Raw genomic sequence first — 27,854 nt, forward strand, 5'->3', positions numbered from 1 at the left:
CTCATAGAATAGAAAAATTAGTTCAACAATTAGCCCGTTTTGTATGTCTATTTGGATTCGCAATTATGGCCGCTGCCGTGTGATCGCGACTGACGCTCAGCCGGCGTAAACAGTATCGGAGGAGCGGGTATTATGTCCCGTTATTTCTCGAGCTGCCATGCAAAAATATGAGAAACTCGAGAAGATAGGAGAAGGTACAGCATTTTTTTTAACTCATAATATTTCCCATACGTTCGGTAGAAAATCTCAGTTTCCTCTTTCACATGTTTTGCAACGCTTGCCTCAGCTGTTCCACAAATATTCCGCCACACTTTAACGTTTTCCGCGTTGTAATTCTTGCGGTAACTGTAACTAGCATTCCGCGTGTGTATTCATATCCCGTGGTACTTTGAGCGACTACACAAATTCTGCTCGTTATTGGCGACTTCTGCTGCTGCGCTGTGTTGTGAAATATTGTGCTGTTCGTTTCAGGCACTTACGGGACTGTGTTCAAGGCAAAAAACAGAGAAACGCAAGAGATTGTTGCGTTAAAGCGTGTGCGGCTCGATGACGACGACGAGGTAGAGTGACAGTTTGTTGCCACATTTGTTTGTATTTTCTGCATCACGTTTGTGCGGCAAACCCACTACATAAGTCACCCGCGCAAACAAGTTCCCACTTTGCACAAGTACAAGCTTAACTTCACAGTGATAAAAAAAAGGTAGGGGAAGAACTAGCTAGTTTGCTGTCGCAAAACTGTTGACTATCTGGAAATGCTCACAGTAGACAGACGACGGCCTGAGTTGTACTATATCTATTGAAGTCCAATTACTGCAGCCAACAAGAAATGTTTATTTATAAAGTGTGCCCTCATGGGGAAAGCGATTAGTTCAGAGTATCAAAGAATGTTTACCTTGCACAGGCTACTGCATGTCACCTTCAAAATCTTAGTGGAAGATCTCTAAACACTTAAAAAAGTGCTTTCTGGTCCCTTCAAAATATAGCCTTTTGCACCAGGCTTGCATGCTGCCAATTGTATACTTATTAGAATAGAAAAAAGAGACTTCATGTAAGCACATGAAACTAGTTTTAGAATATTGGGAGGTTTATTATCAATGGACTCAATTGCTTTTGAGTTTGTTACTTAAGTCATTAACAGGATGCCCATCACTCGAAGGAGGCCTCACACTGGGCAGTGGATCACACAAAAGTGAAAGCACCCCTGACCAGAGGAGGTATTCTGTAAACGTCCACTCTCTCTAACTCTAGCGCAGATAAGTTAAACAGGAACATGTATCAACTCGCTCAATTTACCGTGCTTCTAAGCCAGATTCAATAGCACATCAAGTTGGGTGACTTGGTTACCATTTATGATAAATGTTCTGAGTGCAAAAATGGATGCGGACAAGATATATAGAAGTCTGGACAAGCGCTTACTCACTTGTAAGTAGGCGCTCTTCCAGTCTTCTATCTAATCCTTGTCCTTCGACTCCCAGCTGCCGTAATCTTGTTTAATTGGTGGTGAAGTGCAAGCACACCTGTGCAGAGTCATAAGCTTTATGATGATGAACATGAGAGCTTGTGCCTCATAGTACATGCAGAACACCCTGGGGAGTGGGGAGTCATAAGCTTTATGATGATGAACATGAGAGCTTGTGCCTCATAGTACATGCAGAACACCCTGGGGAGTGGCTAATGCACCTGTGTAGTTTGTAGGTTCGCCGAATGCACTCCCTTAGTGTGCACTCTCTTCTGCAGCCTACTACCATTATGCTCACGAGACCACATGCTCCATCATTTCCAGATTCCATATGGTAGTGACAGTAGTGATGCACGAGAACTATTAGGGAGTGCATCCACCAATCTTGTAAGCGGTGAGAGTGCACTAGAGTTCACCAGAGTGCTCTGCATGTACCATGTGGCTCGTGCTTCCTCATTCACTTGCCATAAATCCTGTGACTGTACTTTTATTTAGGTGGGAAACGAAAGAATCTGAGGTGATCAAAATTAGTCTGTAGCATTTCAATACGGCATCAATCCCTCATAGTCCCAGCATTCCTATGGGACCCATGTATCATTTGATCAATTGTTGCTTGGGATGTTCGAGAGCAGCAGGTGGATGTGGTAGATATTTCATGGGCCTTTATTTGGTGGCAGTGAACAAAGCCATCAGTTTTTTTTTTTTTTTTTTTGTTCTGAAAATTTCTCATAGACTGAAGTCCACAACTTTTGCTTTAGCTGATCTTTCACTCATAGAGATAGCAAGTACATCTATGGCATAAAAAGAGTACGCTCATTCATGGCAGTGGGGGGAAGGGGGACATTAAAAAGCCCCAAGTTGTGGTGAACTGGGTTTTGAACCTTAACTTTTCATTGCAGGGGGTGCCAAGTTCTGCATTGCGAGAGATCTGTCTTCTTAAAGAATTAAAGCACAAAAATATTGTGAGGTGAGTTCCTGAATTCTGCAACCCCTTAAGGGATCATAATTTTTTTAAAGTGTTAATGAAATAGCTGCTTTCCTTCTTGACCTCAAATGCTCCAAGAGCATGCTTAAAAACACTCAAAGAATTCAGAAAACCTTGTATAGCAAGAAGTAATTGTTTATTTGCCCACCCATTTCACTCCTTGAAACTTTGTGGAAATGTCTGCTGCCGTGCGAACTACTGCATACAAACAGAAGCATGATAGCACTCAATACAGAATACTTCGTGCTGCACTTTCCTCACAACACCCACACAAGATTCTGGTTTTCTTGTGAATGTTGTTCCTGTTGCCGACCCATTTTAGGTAGCAAATGGCGCACCAGCATGTCCATGGATGGATGGATGGATGTTATGAGCATCCCCTTTGGAATGGGCCGGTGGGTTGCGCCATCAAGCTCTTGCTATTATACTGCCTAATGTCGTACCTAGGTCAAAAAAGAAGAAAAAAAAAACACTATGAACTCCCACAACCAAATTCTCAGACCCCCTATCGTGAACTTTGTTTTTGTACGCCTCCGTTTTTGTTGTTTCCCTACTTCTCTTCCACCAATCTTCCAATCTCCTCTTACTAATCTCTATTGCAGACATGTTTACTTTCCCCTGCTCTCGCTGAACCCAAGGGCTTCAAGGAGGCCAGTGGTGCCTAAATCAATCGCTGGGCAGATGTCTTCACATTCAAATAAAACATGCTCCATCGTTTCCCTAGCTTTACTGCAGTGAGCACATGCTTCTTCTTCCTTATTATATCTTGCTTTATAGGTGCGTGTTCTAAGGCATCCTGATCTCATTTCGAAAAGTAATGAGCTTCCCTTTGTGTTATCATGAATTGTTTCTTTCCTGATTTTGTTTTTTCCTCCTAAGTAGTTACTCATAAGGCAGGTTTCTTTTCCATTGCCGCCACCCATGAGATTATTTCCGACTCTCTTACTTTCCGCTTGACATTCTTGGTTGCTGTGTTGCTCACCCTACAGGCCGCATACTTGCTGGTAAGCTTCCTAGTTCTTTTCCTCCACTGTTCTTTTCCACTGTTTTTTTCCTCCAATGTTTTTCCTGTACAGATACCTCAACACTCTCCCAGCCCATTTACTTTCTTCCATGTTCCTCAGTCGTTCTTCATAATCAATTTTACTGTGAGCTTCCCTCACTTCAAAACTGGTCCAGCCCACATCACTCTGCGCAGCTTCATTTGTAGTCTTCCCGTGAGTGCCCAATGCGAGGCCTCCCACTGACCTTTGGTTGCCATTGAGTCCTGATCGTACCCTTGATTTCAAGCAAACAACTGCATTTCCAAAAGTAAGTCCTGGAACCATTGCACTTTCCACGTACCCCGGAGCCCCTCGTACCTATTGTATCCCCATAGTGCTCTGTGTTTCATTGTAGCTTCATTTCTCTTCCCCTTCACTGTTATTGTTTTTTCCTGTGTTTCCATATATCTATTGCCTTCGTTTATCCATATACCAAGGTATTTATATTCTCTTACCCGAGGTATTTCCTGGCCCTGTATTGCCACTGTCTGTTCACTGTTATCATTGAATACCATAACTCCTGATTTTCGAACACTAAATTTCAAACCTAAATTCTTGCCTTCCTGTCCACAAATATTAGCCAGACGTTGCAAATCACTTTGCTTGTTAGCTAGCAACACAATGTTGTCCGCATGGAACAAACCTGGAAGCTGCTTTCTACTACTGCACCCGCTATTTGTATGAGAGATTAAATCCAATATTACTTCCTTTTAGCGCCCTCCCCATCCTCACCATGTACATCATAAACAGCAGTGGGAATAAAGGGCACCCCTGCCTCAGTCCCTTGTTGATATCAATTTTCCCCTCGCTCCTCATCCCTTCCCATTTAGCGCAAACGGTATTTTCTAGGTAAATCTCTCTCAAAAGCTGTAGACAATCATCGCCTAAGCCTTCCCCTTCCCGAATATATCACAAAATGTTACGGTCTACCTTGTCATACAATCCTGTAATGTCTAAAAAGGCCCCATATAACGGTCTGCTTTCTACTCTTGATATTTCAATACACAGAGTAAGAACAAATAAGTTATCATCCAAACGCCTACCTATTCTGAAACCATTCTGAAGTTCTCCCAAAATGCCATTATTCTCTGCCCATGCTTGCAGCTTTAATTTGATTGCCTGGATTGCTAGCCTGTATATTACCGATGTAATGGTCAATGATCTATACGAGTGAATTCTATCTTTATCTCCCTTATCTTTATACATTAAATTAATTCTTCTTTGTTGCCAACTGTCTGGTATTCATCTATATCTTAAAGATTTTTCCACTGCTTTCACCAGAGCTTCCTTACTTTTTGGTCCTAGTTCATTAATCAGCCTAACGGGAACCTTATTTGGCCCTGTGGCTATGCTCTTAGGAATTCTCTCTTTGGCTTTCTTCCAGTTGAAATTTTTCAGCACCAGCTCCTTTTTCATCTGGTTCTCTTTCATGCTCTTTTTTTTCTTCAAATGCAACCTCATCATTGCCTTGGAAAGATTCAGCTGTTATTTTTCGGCTATAATTCAATACCGCTTGCCCTTCCAATTTGTTTCCATCTTCGTCTAGGATGTGTTGTTGTATTGTTGGTGACTTCCTGCCTTATAATTTTATGTCCTTCCAAAATATTCTAGGTGTGGCCTTCTTTTTCTCACGTATTTCCGACAACCAATGTTCACTTTCGCCTTTTATCTTTGCTTGCACCAGTATTTGAATCATAGACTTTTTCTCCTGGTATATTTCCCGTTTACTGGCTACTTCGCCCTGCGGCAAATGTGCCTTCTTTGCCTGCCTGTGCTCTCGGGATGCTTGCTGTCGTTCGATGATCGCTTCTCGTATCTCCCTGTTCCACCAGCTTTTTGGTTTTTTTTTTCCTTTCCAACGAACATGTTGTTTCTCTTTCCGTATTTCTGTTGTTATTACACTTAGAAGCTCACTATATTCCCCCTCTTGGCCATTTGCCAAGTTCTTCCTCGACTTTAGTGGCTATATTTGTTAGTTGTTCAGCGTTCAAATTTGGATTGGCCATTTTGCATTCCTTGCTATCTTTCCCAACTACATATCCCATTTTCAAAATCATACATTTATGGTCACTCCCTATGCTGCTATACCCTTCCTTATCAGTGACCATTTCTCTCAACTTATCATGAATTCCTTCTGTCATCAGACAGTAATCAATGGTTGATTGCCGGTTTCCATGTTGAGATCATTAGCTGCCATCTAGTGTGAAAAATCTTGCTCAATAAAAGTGCAGACAATATAACAGCTACTGCACTGTGTGTTGTAGAAGGAAAACATGCTTTGACAGCTTCTTTTTGTCATGAACCATTTAGAAAATAGCGAAATACCCATGACTAGGTCAGCTCATCATAAGGCAAAAAAGTGGCAATCGCTTGTGACGAGCTAAAGGTGTCCCTAGCCCTTAAAGGGTTAAAGGGTGTTACACACACTTGGACTATCGCAAGCTACTAGAGTGATGCTGTTGAGCTTGTGACACAGCTAACCAGTGGCTGGCCTCAGATCCAAGTGTAAGTGATACTAGGCAAGATGCTCTAGTAGCCTTCTGTTTCATTTCTTATTACATTTGTTGTTCTTGGACTGGCATGCCTTGTCTGAGTTTTGCTGAAAGGTTAACTAAGACAGCAATTAACCAAGTACTGTGAAATCTCAATATAACAAATCTCTTAGGACCAAAGTTGCTTGGTTTAAGATATTGTTATAGCATACCTGCCAACTTTTATTAATTTTTCATAACATGTTTGGTTGTGAGAGCTTGTATACAAATACGATGACATCAATAATTTTTATTACCTGGTTATCTGCATCCTGTTTAGGGCAAAACTGCATACAAAAGAATAAAATACAATCAAATTATTTTTCAGAGCTTGATAAAACCTGCTCGATTTTTCTGACCTACCCATGGCAGTGCCACTCACTTCATAGAACTGACATATATTGGCGATGAAAATTTCGGCCATCGTTACATAAACATTTGATAAGCTTCACAAATATTTCTTTTTGTCACTTGTGCAGACCATTCTAGCTGCAACCATAGAACAGAGTTCCTGTTGAAAGCCTTGTTCACAGCATTTCTGCAGAACAAACTCTGTAATTTTTATTTCTTTTATGTAGTCAACATTTGAATAATAAGCCAATTGTTAATATATATTTCATATAATTTCAGTAATCTTTAGCTTTGACCATAGTATTCCTCAAATGTTAAGGTTGGAAAGTCTGTTATAACGAGTACTTGCACACTGGTGCTAAATTCAATTCAATTAAAGGAATCGCCAGTGTTTTCAAGCGGCAACTCCACGCAACAACTGCCCACGTACCCAAGGTAGTCAAGAGCCCACAGCGGCTGTTGCTATAAAAAGTTGCTGTCGGGCATTTTATAGCTGTTTCAAAAGGACTAGTCGTCTCCGCAAAACCTTACCTATAATATTTGATACTCAAAATGCTGTTTGTAGTGTGGGAAAAATAATAAGCATAACTTTAAGAGACAAAAAGACAAACAAGGTAGCTGATTTTCTAGTTTAAATTAAGAGAAAGAAACAGAGCTGGGCAGGCCATGTAATGCATAGGTCAGATAACTGGTAGTCCATAAAATAATGTTACAGTGGGTGCCAAGGGGGAAAGCACAGTTGAAGACAGCAAAGAATTAAGTGGTTGATGAAGTTAGGAACTTGGGGAAACACTCCAGTGTTTTGACATGCTGGAGCAAAATATTAATTTTGAGGAGCTTGGCAAACAGCTAGTAAGTCATTACAGTAATATTTATTTATAACTGAAATAACACCTCGGCATTTTTACAGCGAAGCTGTATGTAGCTACCCTCTGGCAGTGGTTGATGCCCATCTGTCTACGCGTCACATTGACATGAAAAAGTGTTTATCTCCAGTTTCTCACGAATGCTCTGTGGCGCTGAACCTAATGCAGGTATCTTGGAAAAAAAAATCATACTGAAATTGGCCATTAGGACGACTCTATCATTACGCCAAGTTTCATTTACTTATCATAATTAGTTCACAGTGAAGTGTTACAGAATTCCCGTTCGTTGTCAATACGTGGCTGTCTACGGAGAGAGTATGGTTACAGAAAATGGCTGTAACTCTTGTTTTATCAAAACTGTCTCGAAACAAATCATACTGAAATTGGCTGCTAAGACAACTCTAACATTACACCGAGTTTTCATTTACTTTTCATAATTGCGTAGTTCACAGTGAAGTTGTAAATACTGTGGAATTCCTGTCTGCCATGCGGCGTACCTTGCACATTTCATTACTTCATAAAAGAATAACAATAAATCACCTCATAGTCAAAAAAATTATTCGTTGTCTGTGTCCTTCAACAACAACAACAACAACAACAACATATACATATACATAGATGTGTCAATTGAGGTAAAACACACTACATCTTTGCTGCTCATCCTTCTTCACAGGGTGGAAGGGCTGATGAATTTTTAATTTTTTTTTGTGTGTGTGTTCATGTACAAATTTACTTTCCATGACCATAAATAAAGGTGGTTAAGTTCTTTCTTTCTTTTTTCTTTTCATTTTTTAAAGGTGTAATGGTGTATGGTTTTTCTGTGTTTAAATGATTTCAGGTTTACTCACCCAAGAGATGCTGTCATATACTGGATGCTCTAGTTGCAGCACAGGATTAGAGCTTTAAAACGTGCTATGATTTAGCTGTGATATAAATATATGAATACAGTTAAACTCTTGATTCTGATGGCAAGTTGCAATGTTTTCTTTTCAGGCTACATGATGTTCTTCACAGTGAGAAAAAACTTACTCTTGTATTTGAGCACTGTGACCAAGACCTGAAGAAGTATTTTGACAGCCTCAATGGTGAAATTGACCTTGAAGTTGTTAAGGCAAGTACGCATACTGAACAAGGAGCAGTCCAATTGAATCAGTAGTCATATCAAGAAAAAGAGTGTGCGTTATTTCCCTGAATTCATTCAATCACTCCTTACATTTTTTCACAGAGTTCTTGCATAAGAAAGCCTTTGGTGCTTATCTAGACATGGGCATTATTGCAAGCAGTGTGGCGTCATTAGGTGTATTTTAAAGCCAGTAGCTTTCTTTGGCTGTTTTGCCTGTTTTCGTGAGTGGTGATTGGCGGCCAGACCTTCACTGCCAGTGCAAAGGCACTTGCTTTTGCACAACCCAATTGCGAGGCATATGAATTCATTGCCGAACTCCAACTAGCTCTTTCAGCTGCACGTGCTTTCGCGCAAAAGCATTGTGACGTCTTGAGGTTTAGATGCTGAGGTCGGTGGCGGCGCTGTATGGCGTTCCTCCGCTTCTTGGGCTGATGGTTGCTTAACATATTCATCAACGAAGTCTGCTGCATGTCTCTTGTTGCAATGCGGTGTTCTGTCTTGCCAGCTCATTGCAGCTTCACTTAAACCAACTCCTGCAGTGTATAGGATCTGCACAATATCAAAGCATGTGATTGGAGAAGTTTCTGGCCTTTGTGTGGTCGACAAGCAGAGAAGTAGAGCAAAGGTGCCCAGCCATTGTCGTGCCAGAGCTGCCACCACTCTGTCGTGATTCTGTTGTCACACCCTCTTAGTTGTATTGCCACCATCATGCTCGTTGTCGTCGTCACACTGTCATGTTGTCTACCAAAACAGGCCGATGATAATTTGTGCTGCCATCATCTCAGTGCCAGCCGTGTACTTTATAAGTATTACTAGTGCATCCGTTTTATTTCTACTGCACACATAAGCTATTTTCTTACTCTTACAATCATCTTTGGGAGTCTCTGCAACAAATTCTTTTTCTAACGTGATACTTCTGGTATGCACACAAAAGAAAAGGCTAATCACATTTTATGGTGGTTAAAACTGTGTTGTCACTGTCGTGAAATCCAATGTGATTTGCTTCACTGCAACTCACCAATGTCACACAAATGTTGCGCAGATATCCAAAAAATGGAAATGCTCAGCAGTGTTAGGTAGACTTTCATGTGACATGCTCTGTTGTGCATGTTAGAATGTTATACTGTTGATGTCCTTCCAGTGCCAACACCATTGTAGCATGTTGGGTGAGGTCTCCTGTCTGTAGTGAGCTCAATCCTTCAGCGATAGTAAAAACTAATACTAAACCATTTTTTATTGCTAAAATATTTTTCTCAAATGTTCATTTACACTTCTTTAGAAGGGTAAGGCCAATTATTAGCAGAGAAGAAAAGGTCAATGTTCCCTTTTTTTCCCTTATTGCCATGCTAAAGCTGGTGTTTCCTTGAAGTCAATGTGATGTTGAGAATTTCATAGTAATGCATAGTTCTTCTTCTGCCTCCCAGATTTTTTTTACTGAGAAAAAGTTTCCTAAAGCTTTCAGCTGAGTCTCAGCTTACTTTAATATGTGATAGCATCATCAGCCTATTTTATGTCCTATGTAGAACAAAGGCCTCTGCAAGCAAATGTCAATTACCCCTGTTTTGCACCAGCTGACACCATCCTGTGCCTGCAAATTTCCTAACTTTACCACACCACCTATGCCACATTTCATACATAGCAGGCAACATTACGAAGGCTAGAGATACTACTCTCACTTCTCACATTTGCAACTGAAAAATATTGCCTTGCACATAAAAGAACGATGTGGATTTACGTCATGTAATTTGAGGTACGCTAGGTCTCATACTTTTATGTCACAAAATATGACATGTATTACACGATAGGCATTCCAGATCAAACCCTATTTACCTCCAAATGAACAGAGTGACAATTATGTGTGACTACTGGGCACAGCGCAGTGTTGTGTTCATGACCAAAACGTACTATATCGCACACTGGAAGCACGAAAGTGCACAAATAATGCACGATTTGACGTAACCTTATGTCAACAAGTTGCAGTTGTAATATATGAAGTAGGTATTCCACAGAAAGGCATAGAGAAATTTGTGTAGTGAGACTACTATTACCCAATACTTGATTAGCTAGCGCAGCGTTGCTTGCTGTGCATGAAATTGAGTATAGGTCTTTGCTGTTCTCAATTACGCTTCCTTTCCCTTGGCACCTGTTCTGTAACTCTAATAGAGCACCGGTTATCTGCCTTACGCGTCACATGTCCAGCTCAACTCAGTTTTTTCCTCCTGATACAAACTAAAATAGTACTGGCTTCCCCATGTTTATTCTCTCATCCACAGTACTGTTTTCCTGTCTCTTAATGTTACACCTATCATTTTAGCGGGATCGAATCCCGGCCACGGCGGCTGCATTTCGATAGGGGCTAAATGCGAAAACACCCGGGTACTTAGATTTAGGTGCACGTTAAAGAACCCCAGGTGGTCGAAATTTCCGGAGTCCTCCACTACGGCGTTTCTCATAATCAGAAAGTGGTTTTGGCACGTAAAACCCCATAAATTTTTTTTTAACACCTATTATTTTTCATTCCATCGCTCATTTCACGGTTCTTCATTTCTTCTCAAGTTTTGTTGTTATGTAATGTAATGTAATCTCACTTTGTTCATAAGCAGTCACTACTAGGAAACTGCTGTGTGAATGCAAAAAAAGGAAAAGCACATATAGAAGACACTACGGTCACACAATCTTTATGAGTAGTCTTGTGCGCTGTCCTTTTCTTCACATCTGCACAGTAATTCCCTACCATAACCACGAACCAACCAGCCCCTCACAATGTTCATTTCAAGCTATAACTAGTTTGGCGCAGAGGCTGTCAAAATCTGTGTTTCTTCTAAAGTTATTCTCTTGTTATTCTTGTCCTGTTCCTAATCTTTCTCTTTTTATTCTTTCTTTCTTGTTTCTCTCTCTTTATATATATCTATATATAGATGTGTGTGTACTTTTACACCATATGTATATGGTGTAAAAGTATAACCTGTGTATGTTGGGTTGAAGTGAGGCATAACAACTTGTGCTAACCATGCTCACAATCCAGTTTCTATGATTTGTAAATTCACCCATTCTGATAACTGTAGTGCTTTAGGCCTCAAATTGAATGGTAGTGTTTGGGTAGTGTTCATCACTCATGAGTTGCCGTCATTTTGAAAACTTAAGCAGTGTCATGTATGAGGGATATCCATCTGTTTACATTTCTTTTATTGTGGCCAGTGGTTGTGCTGTTGATGAGATTTTATTCTGGCAATGCACAATAATCAAACTAATATACAGTTTTAGTTTAGCGTCCGCAACTATAGCGTACGCTATACGCTATAATATAGCGTACACTAAGCAGCGCACGTTTTCTACAATTTTATTTGGCCGGCGATATCTTCGGATCTCAGAGGCCATATGCCGTCGTTGCGGCTATTTCGGACCTTTAGCGACAGGTGGCGCTGACATCTCGAACGTTTCTTTCGTTAGGCTTCGACTCGTTCGAAACGAGAAGCGATCTCGAAAACACCACGAGGTTATCCATAATACTCTGTCGTCGAAGCGGCCTGAGACTAAGCGAAAGCCGTTTACACAGTCATTTGCTACGAACGAAGTGCATTTTACAAAAGCAACGCCAAATTCAATTCGAAGTGGGCAGCCGGGACCGCCGCCATGTTTCCCGCAAGCTCCGCAAACCCCGCAAAAACGCTAACGCTAACTCGTTTGCGTTGCGAACGCCCGCTATACCCGCTATTTCGTTTAGCGTTCAGCGCATGCGCAGTGACGCCCCGCTATTTTTTAGCGTACGCAATGGAATAGCGTACGCTATACTAAAACTGTCTAATGTGTGTTCTGTGTTTGCAGTCTTTTATGTTCCAGCTTCTTCGTGGCCTTGCATTCTGCCATAGCAATAATATCCTGCATAGAGACCTCAAGCCACAAAACCTTCTCATTAATAAGGTATTATATTTCACTTTTGCAACAATGACTTATGCATAAGTGTGCATGCCATAGCCCCATAATGGCTTTTCTTACGTTCTAATTGATTTATTGTTGCTATACACAATGCATCACTTACGTATTACTAATATTCTGAGTGAGCTAAGAGTATAAGTATTGTCCGTTGACTTTCATTCTCAGACAATAAAGAATAATAAAGCCCACAACTTAAAACCATCCTGAGACATATATAAAGGGTGGCAGGTAAACCTGCCTGGTCGTGAGGTTATACAATAGTATGTGAGCCAAATATTGCTCCTCTATTCACAGCAGAAAAGCTGTGTCTTCGATACACAAATGCTCCTTTCCTACATCTGTTTCAATACTTTATCTCTTGTTGCTTGACTTCTGTAGCTCTTGGGGCATCACGTGGGTCACTTCATGTGTAGTGCATCATGTCTGTAGTTTCAGAAAGAATAAACAGCTGTTGTTTATTCAACAACTTCCTTCAACATTACAAGGGGTTGGGTTGGAAGTGTGCAGAGCAGTAGAGAAAACAAAGCTAGCAAATGCAGCGAGGCATGTGCGTATGATCAATAGTATCGGCTTGGTTGCTCAAGAAAGATAAAGGGATGAAAGTGTATTGCAATGGTGTGTCATGGGGCAGAGCATTCTGATTGTTGCCTTTCTCCTACAGAGATTATGCTGATAGAGACAACAGCTCATGGAATACAAGTGTGGAAAAAGCTAAATGTTGCCACGAATACTCACTTTAGGTTTAGGCATTTACTTACTCATTAATATTGCATGTGCTTTCACTGAGCTATCAATATTTAGTTTCAGCTCTTTCGGTTGTTAATGCTCTGTGAATGTTATTGGTTCTAGCAAGGTGGGCCCATAGTTTGGCTTATACATATCCATATAACACATTATTTGATTGTGATGACCTACATTTGGCCACGGCGGCCGCATTTCGATGGGGGCGAAATGCGAAAACACCCGTGCACTTAGATTTAGGTGCATGTTAAAGAACCCCCGGTGGTCGAAATTTCCGGAGTCCTCCACTACGGCGTGCCTCATAATCAGAAAGTGGTTTTGACACGTAAAACCCCATAATTACAATTACAATTATTACGACCTACATTTGGCCAAAAACGCACCCATAAATATCACCCATCATGTCACACATAAATAAGGGGGTTGGGAGGGGTAGGCAACTGTTAGCTGTGGCATTTGATCTGACAATGGTTGACCGCACCCGCCGCTTTCGTCAAAGGCAATTTCAGTTCAGTGGCCACTAGCTGACCCAAATAATTAGCATTTTGCTTCACTATTCACGTGGTGCCAACTGTATGTGACAATATTCTTGCTGTCTAGTTGTGCAGGTCAGAATTAAGGGGTCTTTTGCAGTTAAAGCACTCCTTGACATTGGGCAGCATGCCTGCATTCGAAAACATTTACACCTATTTTTAACAACCTGTAGACAACTAACTTCTGTCTTTGATTCTACTTTTAGAGTAGTTAGAATAATGAGATAAGATGGCTTTGATGGTAGCCGAGCGTTAATTTTGAATATATTCACCGACTAACACTCTTGGAAAACTCTTCTAGGAGGTGCTTTCTGACTAAATTTGTGCAAAAAATTTGTGTAAGCAAAATATCGGACATGTGTATTACTAAAAAAACACGGATAAACGTAAAGCGAAAGTGCGCAGTTCTCACAGTAATAACTGAAAACATGAAAGACCCGCCGTGGTGGCTTAGCAGCTATGGTGTTACGCTGCAAAGCACGAGGCTGCGGGATCAAATCTCAGCCAGAGCGGCCGCGTTTCGATGTGGGCGAAATGCAAAAATGCCTGTGTTCTGGGTATTAGGTGTGTGTTCAAGAACACCAGGCAGTCAAAATTAATCGGGAGTGCCCTACTACAGCATGCCTCATAGTAAGATTTGCGTTTTGGCACATGAAACCCCAGGATCAATTTTTTTCTCTTTAAATGTAAAAGGCCATTTGTATTGGTCTGACGCTCTTGGCAACTTTTTCTTTCAGAATGGAGAACTAAAGTTAGCCGACTTTGGTCTAGCAAGGGCGTTTGGAATTCCAGTTAGGTGCTACTCAGCTGAGGTAACTATATTTTCACTTGCAGTAGTCGTTGAAAGGTACTTAAAGTAGTGAGCAGATAAATAGGCTTTTTCAACATCTAGGTGGTCACGCTTTGGTATCGGCCACCAGATGTTCTGTTTGGGGCCAAGCTCTACACAACATCCATTGACATGTGGTCTGCTGGCTGCATTTTTGCAGGTTGGTCTGTTTTTTTCTCATTAGTATGTATTTGCTTATTTCTTAGCATTTGTGGTATTCTGTTCATCATTGAAGCAATGTGGTTTCACACAGATGATAGTGTAACTTGCAAAACCGTGGAACACACTATTGCTTTAAGTGAATATTTCATATATAGACATAGCACATTGGACGAGAGTTTCATTATTGCATTTGTTCGACCTAAGAAGTCCCCAGAGAGAAATTTGGAGATATTTTGCTGGGAAATCTTACCTCTGTTGCGCCTCAAAATGTGGCTTTGCATAAATACTAAAGAGGGCAATGTACTTTGCTTCATTGGCCACCTAAACTTCCGTCCGAACGGGATCGTAGTTGCTGACACATAGTCTGAAATGGCGAAGCGTCAGTTTTTTGCCGTCAGTGGTTGGCCACTGGGGCGGACGTAACATCAGGCTTGCCACTTCGCAGTGTATGTTCAGTACTCTGTCAGCGCCATGGCTGTCGGCGACGGGAGGTGTATGTGCCGCATGGGCATGCTCTGTGTGTGCCGGCCAGCCGTGAATAAGAACTTCAATATAACTTGCAAATGATTATTTTACAATGAAATGAATTGGCAGTAACAATGTGTCATTATGCATTGGTCTGCGGCTGCTAAAGCAGCATCTACTTAATACCTCATCCCCACCCCCTTCCCCCCGTGTTTTGAGCTGGCTCGTTTTGCCCCCTTGGCAGGGAACCTCTGTGTCAGGCGTGGTGATGAAGCATAGGTAAAGAACAATTATTGCAGAAATCAATTCCAAAGTATTTATGCCCTGTCATGTAGTGCAGCTCAACTAGGGACAAACGAAGCAAAGCATGTTCTCCTCCGTGGTACACTAGTGATTAGGGAAATGCACATTCTAACAAGTGAAAGTTCCCAGATGAATCTCTCGCAACTCACGCGTGCGCATGATACTCAGTCAAATACGAAAAAGAAGGGGTCTCCAGCACATCGGCAAGAAAGGAGGCTGCTTTGATATGGGGTACGAACTGACATCTGTATACAAAGTTTAAAGGCAAATTGCAACAAAAATTTTGGACTGCATAAAAAGTGTAGTTTCAGGTAGTGTAGAGATACAGAGGAGGTTCCATGCACAATTTGACATCTGAAATATCATGCAGCAGAAGTGTCCGGAAAAAGCTAGAAAAAATAGGTGTTTTTGATACCAAAACTGAGGGGAAAAAGATGCTGCTATTACCGCTTGCCGAGAATGACGCATGACCTAGACTGCATGGCTCCTCGGTGTTACCTTCACGATAAGGCTGCACCTGCACCCATGGCACACTGAAACATCTCTAAAGCAATGTGCTGGGACTTGGGTTATGGTGCCAAACACCAGGTGCAAGCGTCATCCGCTTCGGTTCTGTTCAGAGGCTGCTAAGAAGGAAACTATATCATTATCAGCCCTGAGGCTCTGCCAAGGTTGCTTCAGTAGTACACTATACTATTCATTTATAACAAATTTAGCCAGAGTGAAACTTTGTTGCAGTTGGCTTTTAGAAGTTCAGATAGGACATGCCAAGGGAAACCATACAGCACTGATATGTATCTGCTCTCAGATTATTCGTATGCCTTGGTTTTCCCACATCATGTCAGCTGAAGTTTTCTCTCTTTTCCTTCGTGCGGTGGGCATCATAAAATTTTTTTCAAGGTTGGCGCCTGTATTGCTTTGTGAGCATCAGTGCACCCAAATGTAACTTCACAAGTTCTTATACAATGTAATGATCACGTAGCTGCTCTCAACATTGCTTAGCATCTCAGTTTGAACCTTGTAGCATGCATATACATGCCAACCTTTATAATTTTATCGTAAAATGCCTCATTTCCAGAGCTTGTTTACAGTATATTGATGCAAATAATTTTATGATTTTTCATTTGCACTTTGTTTAGGCCAAAACTTTTTCTTAAAGAATGCAGGTACTGTTGCTGACGAATTCTTTACAGCGTAACTAAGCAGCAATACTGCCTCATAGAACCAACATATTACAGCAACCAAAATGTCAGCTGCCTACGTGAACATTTCGTGAATAAACTTTATAAGCATTTCTATTTGTAGTCCAGATCATTATTGCTGCCACTATAGAGCAGAGGCCGTGTTCACAGCGTCCATATAAAACAAAGTCTGCAAATCTTTAACAAGCAGTCAACATCTTGCGTAATAATTTGTAGCATTTTTCATCATATTTTAGTATTTCTTGCCTTCAACTGCAGTATTTCCCAAATTATAATGTTGGCAGATGGGCATACAGCTTGTGATACTGATCTGTTTGGTAAGGAATGTTCACCACTTTTTGTATTCAAGCCTGCTTATTTCTAAGTACCACATGCATTTATGTTGTGATAGAAGCCTGCCACATTTTAAAGATAAATTCCATTTGGCATCATTCTAAATGCTGTTTAATACAAATTGATCTGAAATTTTTGGCTGGCTTTTGCTCTTTTCATGGTAGTATTTGAAACTGCTTGATTCTAAAAAGAGGATTAGTTAAGGCAAACCTGATACATATAAGGACTACTGATCACATATTGCGATTTTGCCTGAGATTTCTTATAGCTCTAGTTAATACTGTCTCAAAGAGCCCATCACCAAATTTGGGCATTGCAAAACAACAATAGTAGTGCGTAGATAGCACATTGATGATCATGTCTGCAAAGAGTTCCACCAATTTACAGCATGAAAGCAGCTAAAAATTCAAACAAAAGCTTGCACGCTATTCTCCTCAAAGGAAGTGCTCTAGCTGCGAAAGAGATGGCGCCATGCGCAGGGCACTTCTGCATTGCATGCATGCTGTTCAATAGCCAGCCAGTTGCAGCCAGTAGCAGCCAGTAGCCCATCGATAGCCAGCCAGCTACAGCAGGAACAACTTGGGGATTCCTGTGAAATGCAAAGTATGTAGAACCAAATACACTATGCAGCCACTGCTACTACCAAACTCCTTTAAAAAATTCTTACAAAATAATGCTTTCTGCATGACCCTTTATGTCTAGTGTATTACCGAAATTTCTGACTGAGCCTAGTGAAGGATCCTTTAATGGGTGTATATCTTGCAGCAAGCTTGGACTGCATACTCTCCCATATAGTGAAAAAGGTTTTCATTCATTACACTGCTCTCTCTCTCTCTCTCTCTTTTTTCAGAGCTTGCGAATGCAGGAAGGCCACTTTTTCCTGGGAGTGACGTTGATGATCAACTAAAACGGATATTCAAATATCCTTCAAGGTTACTAGATTACCAAAACACGTTGCAGGGCTAGTTGGTGATGCATTATTTTTCTTTCTTACAAAAGTAATCCAGCGCTACTTTTTAAGATGAGGACACAGAAAGACTTTACAGGATGGGGCACTGCCTGCCAAGTCTTTCTGTGCCCTCATCTAAAAAAAGTAGCGCTGGATTACTTTCGCAAGAAAGAAAAACAAGGTTACTAGAGCTGTTTCATTTTACGTTACCAGAGTGTGTAGCTGTATTTATAAAGAATTCTTCTCGCACAATTCAGTTATTATTATTATTATTATTATTATTATTATTATTATTATTATTGTTGTTGTTGTTGTTGTTGTTGTTGTTGTTGTTGTTGTTGTTGTTGTTGTTGTTGTTGTTGTTGTTGTTGTTGTTGTTGTTGTTGTTATTTCATTCATTCATGTGTACTTTCAGTACTGTGTGGCATGGTAGTATACTTGCTCATAATATGTCCAAAGTGCTCATTGCCGAATGCTAGACTGTCTTGATCGTAGTGCTCTGTAAAAACACAGGGATCATTATCATCCCAGTCACGTCTACTTTACTGCCAGACAAGGATTCTTCCAAAGATCTAAAGTTTTCTGTCCTACTTCAACCGAATCCACCGAGTGCCATACATAACTTCATATGATTTGCTGGCACCCTCAGCCGTTTGTTTACAAAGGCATGTTGTCTATCTTCACAAAAAGTCTACAAAAGCAGTGCGCCTTCAATCTTTTATTTTGTTTATTTAGCTGAAATGTCTCTCTCCCTGCCTACTCTTCTGTTTAATTGTGCATGGCCTCAAATGCTGTCCTGGCTGGTTCTTTATTGCGAGTCATTCTCTTGGCATGAGCTTTTGCATGCATTGCTATGAACTTGTTTAAATGTTCTGTGACAGTGGTAATGTGATACGTAACGAAAGAAACAAATCAGTCTGGAAGAAAATGCTTGGTCACTGCACTTAGGAGGACTTCTATATACAGCATGTATAAAATCTGCTTCTGGTTTTTATGCATCTATGATGCAAATGAATTATGTTTAACATTATAGTTAAATCAAGTAGTAGCCTCCTTGACAAGTGATACGCTCTTGGGAACACCGACTGAAGATACGTGGCCAGGGATGACACAGCTACCAGATTACAAGGTAAAAAAAAAAGAACATTTCTATTCTCTAGATTTTCTTAGTGTGACTCTTCAGTTTTTTTCATCTCAGTCATCAGTAACCAAATGAGCACAGTATGTTAATCTTAAACCGTTCTCTGTTAGCCTTGTGGCATCAGCTATGACTCTTCTTGTTTTCTTCTGAGATGTTGCTTTCTGTGTTCAAAAGGAAGGCCATCTGCACTTTTAGTGAGCCTGTGTAGGTTATGTGTTTATAACATTCTGATGTAAATATATATACTATATGTCATCACAGGAACATCACACACAAAATGAAGCACATGGAAAGAACATGACCTATGGCACAGCACTTTGCTGTGTCTTTTCATTTCCTGTGTTTTGTGCACTTTTTGTGTTAACACATAGCAAATTGCCTGTCCGAACAACCTTGTTCATGCTCTGTATGTTCAGAAAGGCTTTCCTCCCTAAATTTGCAATGTCTGTACACATCCTTGAAAGCCTTGAAAACCCTTGAAGTTGAAAAGAAAGACTCAAGGGCCCTTAAAACTCCATCAAAATAAATGTGCTGTGCGAATTCCTTGAAAACTGAAGTTCAGGGTGAATTTCAGGGATATGTAAGGACACACATCATCATCATACAAGATGTGACATACACACAGTATTGTTCCCATTGATGTCATAGTGTGGATTAGGTGCCAGCTTGCCCGTAGGAATGGTGGAGACCAGGCAATGATGCTGAAAGCAGGAGAGACAAAAGATGTGTAGTATTTACAATGTATTTACATGGTAGTGTGTGGAATCTCGAAGGTGCTCTCGAGCTAGTCTCCGGAGCCAGGTCTAGCAATGGACCTTCTGGCCTTAAAAATGTCCGTGCGGTGGGTTCATCTGTGAGTAACCAATCATCCATTGAGGAGACCCCCACTGCAGCATGCGTCATAATCGAACTGGGGGGGGGGGGGGGGGGGCATGTAAAACCGCAGATTTTTTTTCTTTTTTTTAACGTTTGTGACCCCAGCTTGTGATGAGGTTGTATTACAAAGCATTAGCACTTAGGACACACACCTGTCTCCAGAATAATAAAGTGGCCGGGTGCACAGAGTTCGGACCTGTTAATGCCAACATACAAGCACGTGGCTAACAGTATTGTCCACTCGTTATGCTGTGCACGCTCTGTATCCTATCAGCACTAATGGTGAAGGTACAAGCATGTGACACAAAATTCTCGTACCCTTTGTTGGGTGCATTGATCCTATGCAACACATAAATATCACCGTTAGCCAAACCAGTTTGCTTTCATCAAGCAGGCACATACTTATGATTCAGAAATCCTGAGTTGCCTGTGCTGTTGGCTGCGTTGATTAGTTCCTGTGCCTGAGCATCTGTATGCTTCTATGGCATGCAACAGCCGCTATTCATATCCTTTCTATGGTGGATATTGCCCAAAAGTGGGTGCCAGATTTTAGTGGCATGCATTTATAGTCTCGCCATTAGGGTGATGCCGCTTTGAAGGTTGCCATGACATTGTATATTTTGACTGCATCTTGCAAGTCTAGTTAGTCGCTTACTAGTCAAATGGGTCTATATTGCATTCTAGTGAAATCAATGACTCAGCCTAACAGGCTTTGGGAACTTTTTTTTGAAGCCAAGCTACCTTTCTTTTTCTTTTTTAAAGATCTTTTTATTAATAGTGAGTGTAGCTTTTCCTGCCATTTCACATTGTCCCACTTCAGAATAAAATTCTCTGTATGTCATATAAGAAAGTACCTTGAAGCCTGTGGCACTCCTCTGACATGCTGCATGGTGCTGAAGTCTCAATGCAAATTTCAACTAATAACAGTTTGGCCTGCATGTTCTTCAGCAATCACCAGCCTTTTTCCACCAAATAAATGAAGATAGAGTTCTGAAAGGCAACTTGACCAGTCTACACTGATTTACTTTTGCTCTTAATCGACTCTTAATATGTAGTGATTATTACTAACATTACTCTCATTGTACAACATAGTGGATAACCTGCAATTGCGTTTTTTTTTGTTTTTTTTTTGCCAATCTGTCGCTCATTACTTGCTCTTTCCGCCTTTCTCTCCGGCAGTCGTTCCCGCTGTACCACCCAACAACCAGCTTTGCACAAGTGGTCCCGAAGTTGAGCTGCAGAGGGCGAGACCTACTGCAGGTTCGTGTTAAGCATGTTGAGTAAAGTCAACTATTGCACTACTTGCTATCCAAGCAGCTATGTTGTTATGTTTGTTTATTATGTTGTGTTTTAGTATGTTGTATGCTAGATTACACACTCATTGTATGAACATTAGGTGTGTTGATCATACTTTTGTTTATGAGTGTGTTGATATTGTTTGAAGTTTTACTCTTTCAGAGGTGGTTTAGTGGAGTGCCTATGAGAGCCAATAATCTAATATTTGTGTATTCACTACAGACTTGCCTACTTTTGCAGATTTGTATTGTTCCTGCGTGCCAATACCCTCCACGATAGCTTAGCAACTACGATGTTGCACTGCTAAGCTTGTGGTATTACTAGTGAGCATAGCTTTCCCTGCCATTTCACATTGTCCCACTTAAGATTAAAATTATCAGCACAAGCTCACAGCTGTCGCTGTTAAGCTTTTGGTAGCAGACGAAAGAAAGAAAACATTGGTTCAATGCCTCGGAGAGACAGAATAAACATCATTATTGAGCACCCGGTGCAATGTCTTTTGGGTCCAGGACAGCCCTGGTGGCATGGATCATCAACATAATTTGAAACACAAACAGATAAAAGTTGATCAAAATGGCTGTTACGCATAAATGCATGGTAAGGTAATTTATAGCTGCCCTATAGCTGCTTTCTAAACATTATTTTGTCCCAAATGTGCATTTTTGAGTTTGGTTTAAGTGACTGTTGCAAATGCAGACAATCCTGGAAATGCAAGAATACTAGCTAGCCCTTCTCAATTTTTTCATGTTTGAATTTACGCTGGTAGTACATCAATCTCCATCGCACATAGATTTTGCATTCCATAATGCTATTCTGTCTTGCCAGCAGTGTGAGTCTGAGCTTAATGCTCTGGAAATTATGACTGGAACTTGACACACAGGAAAGTTAGTTATCTAAATGTCAACCTTTCCTAATTATGGAAGATCTTCCCTTGCAAGGTGTAGAATTAAGTTTTTTGAGATACAGCTCTTTAATGCATACAGTTGCATTGTTTTTACATTTTTGCAACTACTCTATTATTGTTGTGCATAGCTAGTGCTGAAAAAGGTTGTTTAGTATATTGTTTGATAATGGCCTTTTATTGATGGCTTGTGGCAGCACAGAAACTTTTAGACCATGTCAATTGAATTAATTTCACTGCCATCAGAACTTGTCAAGAAACATTGTGTACACTTCTTTTTCTACTGTTACTTCTGCTGTGGCTGCAACGTATCAACAGTGGCCATTTCACTACAAGGTGCCATGGATGCTAAATTTTTCTGCTATATATAGTACCACGTAGGATATTCTTTTGTGCCATGCTGGTCATCATGAACAGCCATTGTTGTATGTCAACATGAGCATGGTTTCTTATCCCAAAACTAGCCGCTCAAGCGGTGCAGCATGGATAGCTGGATTTAATTTCATCAACACAACTTGATACCACTCTCGCAAACCATTTCTCTTTTCATAATTTTGTGCAGCTGTGTTGTGCTGCTGAATGTGTGTGAAGAACGACGGGCTGCTCCTGTCATTGAAAATGTTATGTTGTAGGCACAGCTATGACACAGTTGTGTTGTAGACAATGTTATAAAAAAAACACATAGGCTGACCATAAATCGTAACATAATTGCGGTTCAAAAGTTGTGTGGTCATTTACGTACTTATTTAATCTTGCTCTCTTGGGATTGGCTTCAAGTTCTTCAAAGCCCCTTCATTGCCATCTGGCAACACTTTGGACTCGTGGAGGCCAATTTAAGAATGCATGGGTTTATTAAAAAAAAGTAGGATAGAATGTCTGTATTAGCGGCTGATTCGTATTGGCTCGCTCGCTTTTCCCTTTTCATCTCTGTGCACTCTTCTAAACACCCTTGCGAATTAGGATGGTGCCCTTATTTTAGCTCTCCTCACTCAAATTCTACCAATCATTTCTTATAAATGCCATGTCTTCTCTAAGTAGGCGGGACAATCAACAATCCACACTCTGATTGCCCCTTTCTTCAGTCCGGTTTTTGTGACACACACCCGACACTTAAAGTAATGCCACATGACCCTCTTACCTGAAGTTCAAGCACTTCGGTGCAGCTGGCCCTGTGCAGTGGTGTGCCATGCAAACACATAAATCGCCCCACCATCTACTAACCTCAGAGCTGCCGCAGAATCTTGCCCCCATGCGACGATGCTGCCAGATCTCTCGTTACATACATACGCTTGCTTGACAGCATGAACTGCGTATGTATCTCCCACACCACAACGGGAATGCCGCCACCCCCAGCAGTACCTGTGTGTGTGTGTTAGCCCACAAGAACATGCCCATAAGCCACTGAGTGACATGCGTCTAGTGAGGTGCCTGCATTGCCTCCTGTTGCATATGCTTGTCCATAAAGTGTCCATATATCTTGGGCACCGCAGTGGAAGTATCTCCAGGGGTCCCCATCTCGAAGAGCAGTGTATTTCTAAGAACTCAAATGATGTGCCCTTGGCTGCAAAAAAATAAACAACCTGCCCGAATGTCATGTGTGTGGCCCCTGGATCCTAATGCGCTTGCGTTCAGTGCATGCAAAGCTGATTATGTCAGCAACTTAACTGATACACATGTTGAAAATATGTTGCACACAAGTCGCACACCAAGCGTTGCAGCGGGAGAGAGAAGATGGTGTGCTTCAGGGATATGTATTCTCTATGCTACCAAAACTGAGGTAGCCAGGGAATGCCAGCTCCAACAAAAGAAATGGCCAATGAGTTGCACAAAAATAAAACAGCTCAAGAGAGGGACACCAGAATAACTTCTTCTTGGGCGAGTTGGTGTTTGCTTAACATGGGGGGGATCTCAGCAGCACAAAAACTCGAAAATGAAATGCATTCATTTTTCTAGTTTTTGCCCTACTAAGATCATGTTAAGAGGGACTCCCCGTGGAATAAAGTGTGTGTGTGCACCTTGCTGTATGAAATGCTCATGCAATAACTTAGACAATCATCATAGATTGGTTCTGCTTGAATTCTTTTCTTTTGACATCTATCTTGTGGCTACATTGCATTCCCTCAATTTCCAGAAACTTCTAGTCTGCAATCCAGCCATGCGGCTCTCGGCAGAAGAGGCGATGCAGCACCCTTACTTCAGTGACCTCCCAACCTCCATTAGGAACGGCTGATCATCTAGGCATCAGTGCATTGTGGTAACCGGTCTTAAGGCACTGTCTGCTACCGTTTCACTTCATTTGTTTCATTTGAATTCAGTAATGTATATACACTCAACATCACAGCTATCATTTCAGTGTTACTACGTTATCATTTCTTGTCTTTAAGTGTCTTTTCTCAATGGAAGTTGAGTATTGGAATGGTCGTAGTAGAATCGATTAATTCAACAAGTACGTACCTGATCAATGATAGGAATTTGATCGAACAATCAACCTCGGGCAACTCGAAATTAAATGTACTAAGCCGTGTGGGGATATTCCTTCCCGTGCCTAATCCATTTAAAGTTAATTTAGTGAAGCTACGGTGTGATTGTGATTTCATAAGTGTGGTGTGGTAGTGCTGTTGGAGATGTACGTTTACGAACTGTGAGTGCAATTCTTTTGTTGTTAAATCAGTAGCTGAGCATTGCGAAGTGCACTCTGGTATTTGCGCACACTGCTGAGACAGTGCCTGTCAATTCCAGGGTGCGTGCTGAGAGTGGGATAAAGCTTTTGACAACACCGACTGTCGGGTAAACTTTGGTCCTTGATGGTACAGACATTGTATCTCAGGTTGATGCTGTTTGTCCAACTCTAATTTTATGAACATTAATGCATGCTTTATAAAAATGCTGCATTCTTTTGATTGCTGTGCATTGCTATCTTCTAAAACAGTTCGCACATGTGCGAACTATTCTACGGAGCTTTAATGTCGTATAACTCGCCAGATTAGGCTGCACAAGCTGTTATTAACAATGAGTTTGAATACATGAGGCTGTGTTGTTACGAACCACTTGCATTAGTGCACTTGCATGATATATTAAAACGTGTCATGTGATATTTTTATGTTAAGCTGTTCGGCAAAGAAGCAAAGGATGTGTTGCTCGTGGCTAGGAAGACCAAGAAAATGTAGGCACGAAAGTAGCGCAAGGTGCTTGTTGTTCAGGAACAGTGGTTTTTGCATATTCCCATATGCCTGCGATACTGACAAGGAGAATAAAAGTGACTTTTGACAGCCACAAATGGTTTGATGTTCACATCTTGACGAGTTGTTATGTTTGACTATCAAACATAACATGGCTGTGTGTTTTGGGGAAATGCTCAGAAAGATCACTTTCATTGGAATAGTTTAGTCTTGCTACATGCATTAAAAGTAGCTTGTGGCTTTTATGTCTAAATGACAGAATTTCTGTGTTGGTATATGTTTGAAAGGTGCACTAAAAAGAAAGAAATTATTTGAGCTGCAGGGCTCACTTTAGAAATTTTTGAGGGGTTGAAATCTTGCGACCAGGGTGGAAGTACACAAGCAACTAGGCTGTCTTTCTTTTCTTCCTTTTTTTTAATGACCATTCTGTTATCTTGAATTGTACACTCACCAATTTTACATGTTGGGCACATTAACGAAAGATATGCAAGCCAGCAAATATTGCTAGGACGAGGAAATGCCCAGCTCACCGCTGTCGAAATGTGTGCAAAAAGCACGCCGATGATTCAAATCCGAGTCGGGTAACAGGAATGCTCCCTGTGTCCACGTCGCAGCACTACCGAATCGCACGCTAGTATTTCCTCTTTTCCTTCGCTTCTTTTGTTTGCTTTTTCATAGCAGAATACAGCGCTGCAGCTATCTAAAGCATGATCCTTCATGCTTTGTTTACACTTAAAGAAGGTAAATTTAGGAGTACAGAAGGTACGCAGGTCTTGTAGAAAAAGTGAGGCCCATAAACAGATGTGCCTGCAGGACCAACCTGCTGCACCCAATAAATCTCCCCTACTATTTACAATGGTTTTGAAATGGCAGTGTTGCATCTACCACAGGGCGTCAACGGAAAGCTGTGCACTCCACAGTGCCATGGCACATTCCGATCCCCAATTTCCTACCTATTTTGTTGACAGCACACTAGAAATGGTGACGCGATTTTCGTAACTTCTACTTGACATTTCTTTTTAATGCATTTTCACATGTGATAAAGAAACCCCTGAGGACGATGGGAAAGAAAGAAGAAAAAAACTGTAATTAAAGGGCTGGGCAGTAAACCACAACGATGAGCAGCATTTCCTCAGCCACTTCTCGTGGGGAGAACCCCGAGCTGTATTAGTTGTCCATTATTACCATTATTACCATTAGGCATGGTAAGCCAGAAGAGATGCAAAAACCAGAGATAGGTGGTGACATTGTCTTCAAGTTCCTGCACCAGCTTGTGACGTCATGGATTTTGATGGTGTCTGCTTGGGCTTAAGTTCTTATTGGCATATATTGACTTAAATGTTTCCCAAAAGAGGCAAGGACTGAACTTGGCAAATTCAAGAACTTTTACTAAGCCACATTGGCCCTGATACAAAATCTATGACGTCACACTGACATACCGGCGCTGGAGTTTCAGCCCTAAATTTTAAAAATTTTAACTTTAGCCTCCATTTTCTCATGTAATAACCTATTACCACAAAATTATTGAAAATATAAATTTGAAAGAATTCTTTAACAGCATAAACTGTTTTTTTTTTCTGTTTTTTTAGTGTCCATTTGAAAGCAGCTTCGGGCTTTTATGTCTAAATGACAATGTTTGTGCTTCACTATAGATGAGACCACCCTATTTTTCCTAGGAAGGATGTGTAACTTCACTGATCTAATAAACGATATATCATTCTTTGTACAGCATGCAGGGGATTGTCTTTTTTTTTTTTTTCCAGCTGCCCTTCAGTGGTAGCAAAGCCTTCGCTGTCATTTTGTCTGTGCACTTGCAAGTAAAAGTGGTAATAATGTTTTATTATGGTTGTCTTGAAGTTCTTTGCTTTCTGTTCACTCTTAAAAACGAGTCACTAAGAGTCTGTAACATTGCACTCGAATTCCTGAAAAGGTTCTGCGACTATACATTTCTTGGCAGCAACTGTCCAAGGCTTGTTAAGTGACAACTATTAAGATGTAATTGTTTTCACAGAAGTATTGAAACATGATTTGGTTGGAATTAATTTAAGCTGGCAAACTTGGTGCACCTCTCCTGTTGGGAAAAGGACCCTCTGCAGAAAGAAGACTATGAAATTAGTGGTGTCACAAAATGACATTATTACGGCAATTTGGATGCGAGATGAATTGAGAAAGGGGCTTTCAAACTTTACTCTTTTGTTACCACTGGGGATATGCTCATTTCCAGTGCTTTTATGTTCTAACATTTTTTTTTTTCAAGATGTAGTAGCCCCATCAGGTAATGTGGTAAATGATAGTGTAGCCTGATCACTGGTGTTTTGAATGGATGTATAGCAGTAATAATTTGTCAGACAATTTTTGAGAATTGTTATGTGAAACTTCAAAGAAGTGCCTCAAAGAATGCAATTGAAAGTACTAATAATTTGCTATCTTTAGTATAAGTACTGCAAGTAAAGATAATTTGAAGGATACATAATATGCACCCGGTTCCCTACTTTTGTAAGCCAGATCGCATAAAAAAATTAATGAGGATTTGTTGGCATCAATACTAACCATAGTAGTGCCCACACTATACGGGAAAGCAGTATCTTTGCAAATGTGAAAAGAGGTAAGTTCCTATTGTACATAGAGCATTTGTTTTTACTCATACCAG

The 27,854-nt window shown here is 40.8% G+C and overlaps 1 protein-coding gene across 2 annotated transcripts; it reads left to right on the plus strand.

Moving 5' to 3' along the window:
- The first annotated feature begins 48 nt into the window (after positions 1-48).
- On the plus strand, positions 49-27,044 carry Cdk5 (Cyclin-dependent kinase 5). 2 transcript variants are annotated; one of them, XM_075681137.1, is made up of 12 exons: positions 49-194; positions 472-560; positions 2,359-2,426; positions 8,229-8,346; positions 12,184-12,279; positions 14,306-14,380; positions 14,461-14,557; positions 17,713-17,782; positions 18,880-18,940; positions 21,008-21,088; positions 24,157-24,279; positions 24,765-27,044. In XM_075681137.1, the coding sequence occupies exons 1-11, from the start codon at positions 158-160 to the stop codon at positions 24,253-24,255; spliced, it is 891 nt and encodes a 296-aa protein (XP_075537252.1). In that variant the 5' UTR covers positions 49-157; the 3' UTR covers positions 24,256-24,279; positions 24,765-27,044. The 2 variants fall into 2 exon arrangements, with proteins under 2 accessions (XP_075537252.1, XP_075537251.1); XM_075681136.1 differs by having other exon boundaries at positions 24,157-27,044.
- Positions 27,045-27,854: the final 810 nt, after the last annotated feature.

The sequence above is a fragment of the Dermacentor variabilis genome, chromosome 2 (assembly GCF_050947875.1).
Source record: "Dermacentor variabilis isolate Ectoservices chromosome 2, ASM5094787v1, whole genome shotgun sequence".
NCBI classification, from domain to species: domain Eukaryota; kingdom Metazoa; phylum Arthropoda; class Arachnida; order Ixodida; family Ixodidae; genus Dermacentor; species Dermacentor variabilis.

Coding starts and splice junctions, on each gene's coding strand:
- Cdk5 (XM_075681136.1), top strand. CDS start 158: ATGCAAAAATATGAGAAACTCGAGAAGATAGGAGAAG. Junction 14,381..14,460: donor TTAGGTGCTACTCAGCTGAG/GTAACTATATTT, acceptor TTCAACATCTAG/GTGGTCACGCTTTGGTATCG. Junction 17,783..18,879: donor CAACTAAAACGGATATTCAA/ATATCCTTCAAG, acceptor GACAAGTGATAC/GCTCTTGGGAACACCGACTG.